Source organism: Arachis stenosperma, chromosome 9, assembly GCF_014773155.1.
Source record: "Arachis stenosperma cultivar V10309 chromosome 9, arast.V10309.gnm1.PFL2, whole genome shotgun sequence".
Taxonomy (NCBI): Eukaryota; Viridiplantae; Streptophyta; class Magnoliopsida; order Fabales; family Fabaceae; genus Arachis; species Arachis stenosperma.
In genome coordinates this window covers 152,182,817-152,184,492 of record NC_080385.1, presented here as the reverse complement: position 1 = coordinate 152,184,492, position 1,676 = coordinate 152,182,817, and the positions used below count along the sequence as shown (strand labels likewise).

The following is a 1,676-nucleotide window of genomic DNA, read 5'->3' as shown; positions in this document are numbered from 1 at the left end:
GATTAAGTTTTTTCCGTTAATCCGGATTAGTTTAATGGTGATGATAGACTCTTCCTATTCAACGGTTCTCTGTTTAGGGTGTTAGGTTCATATTCTGGAATTTGGAAATTATGTCACATTATCAAGTTCTATGCTGTGGCTAGGTTTGGGGCATTGAAATTTAAACCTTATACTGGAAGTCATAAACAATTGGGTAAACAATTGGGTTAGTTTAATTGGGTTTGGTTCCGGTAATTTTACATGCAGCTTAGGTTAGCTTTATGTAGTTGCTGCCATTAGTTCTGTTTATTCACATTTTGGTTCACCAACCTGGATTTTGGCAAGGGTAAAATTATGTCAAGAAATGAGGATGATGTCAAGAATGATTTTGATAATTATTTGGGTGATGATTTTGATTATCAACCGAATGCAGAAGATGATGCTGAAGACGAAGATGTGGATTCGCTAGATTCTACTAGCAAGAGTGAAGAAGTTTATGGTGTAAAAAGAATAGCAGATTTAATGGTGGAGGATATTTGGAACCTGGAGTTTAGGACAGAGGATGAAGCTTGCCAATTTTATAATGCTTATTCTTGTTGGCATGGATTTATAATGAGGAAGGACGACGTGGTTAGGAATAATCAAGGTAGAATCATTAGCAGGCAACTTGTTTGCAACAAAGAGGGCTGGAGGAATATGAGGTATCTTGATATGGATAATAGATCAAGGGAGGCAAGGTTACTAACGTGAACCAAGTGTCAAGCTCGACTTAGGGTAAAGCTTGACTACGGCTGCGGTAGATGGAAGGTATCGTGTTTTGTGGAATCTCACAACCACGATCTGACGCCACCACAATTTGCGCATCTGGTTCCGGCCAATCGTCGTCTCACTGTCACTGATAAAGTCCAAGTGGAAAATCTTCATAATTTTGGTGTCAAGACCTGTCATATTATGGGTTATATTGCGTTCCAGAAGGGTGGATATCGTCATGCTGGCTTCACACGCAAAGATTTGTACAACCACATTGATCGTTATCGTCGGTCAAAAGTTAAAAACGGGGATGCCAATGCGGCAATAAACTATTTGATTGGCAAGTCAAACAACAATCCGCTGTTCTTTGGAAAGTATACGTTCACTAGTGACGAAAGACTCGAGCATATTTTTTGGGCAGATGGGCAGTCAATTATCGACTATCACTATTTTGGAGATATTGTTGCCTTTGATTCAACCTACAAGAAGAATAAATAAAAAAAGCCTTTAGTCATTTTCTCCGGATGCAATCATCACGAGCAGACTGTTATCTTCGACTCCGACCTACTATCCGATGAAACCACAGAGACGTATAAGTGGTTGTTGGAAACCTTTGTTGAAGCGATGGGTGGGAAAAGTCCTAAAGCAGTAATAACGGATGGAGACCTTGCCATGCGAGATGCAATCAAGAATGTTCTTCCTGATGCGACCCATCGGTTATGCGGATGGCATCTGCAAAGAAAAGTGATGAGCGGATAATTTATACGCTTTTTGGCATTGTTTTTAGTATGTTTTTAGTATGATTTAGTTAGTATTTAGTATATTTTTATTAGTTTTTAGTTAAAATTCACTTTTCTGGACTTTACTATGAGTTTGTGTGTTTTTCTGTGATTTCAGGTATTTTCTGGCTGAAATTGAGGGTCCTAAGCAAAAATCTGATTTAGAGG

The 1,676-nt window shown here is 38.7% G+C and overlaps 1 protein-coding gene across 1 annotated transcript; it reads left to right on the top strand.

Annotated features, from left to right (window-relative positions):
• Positions 1-333: 333 nt before the first annotated feature.
• LOC130950121 (protein FAR1-RELATED SEQUENCE 5-like) lies at positions 334-1,227 on the top strand. The gene is made up of 2 exons (XM_057878667.1): positions 334-680; positions 780-1,227. Exons 1-2 carry the CDS (start codon positions 334-336, stop codon positions 1,225-1,227), a joined length of 795 nt encoding a protein of 264 aa, XP_057734650.1.
• The last annotated feature ends 449 nt before the right edge of the window (positions 1,228-1,676 follow it).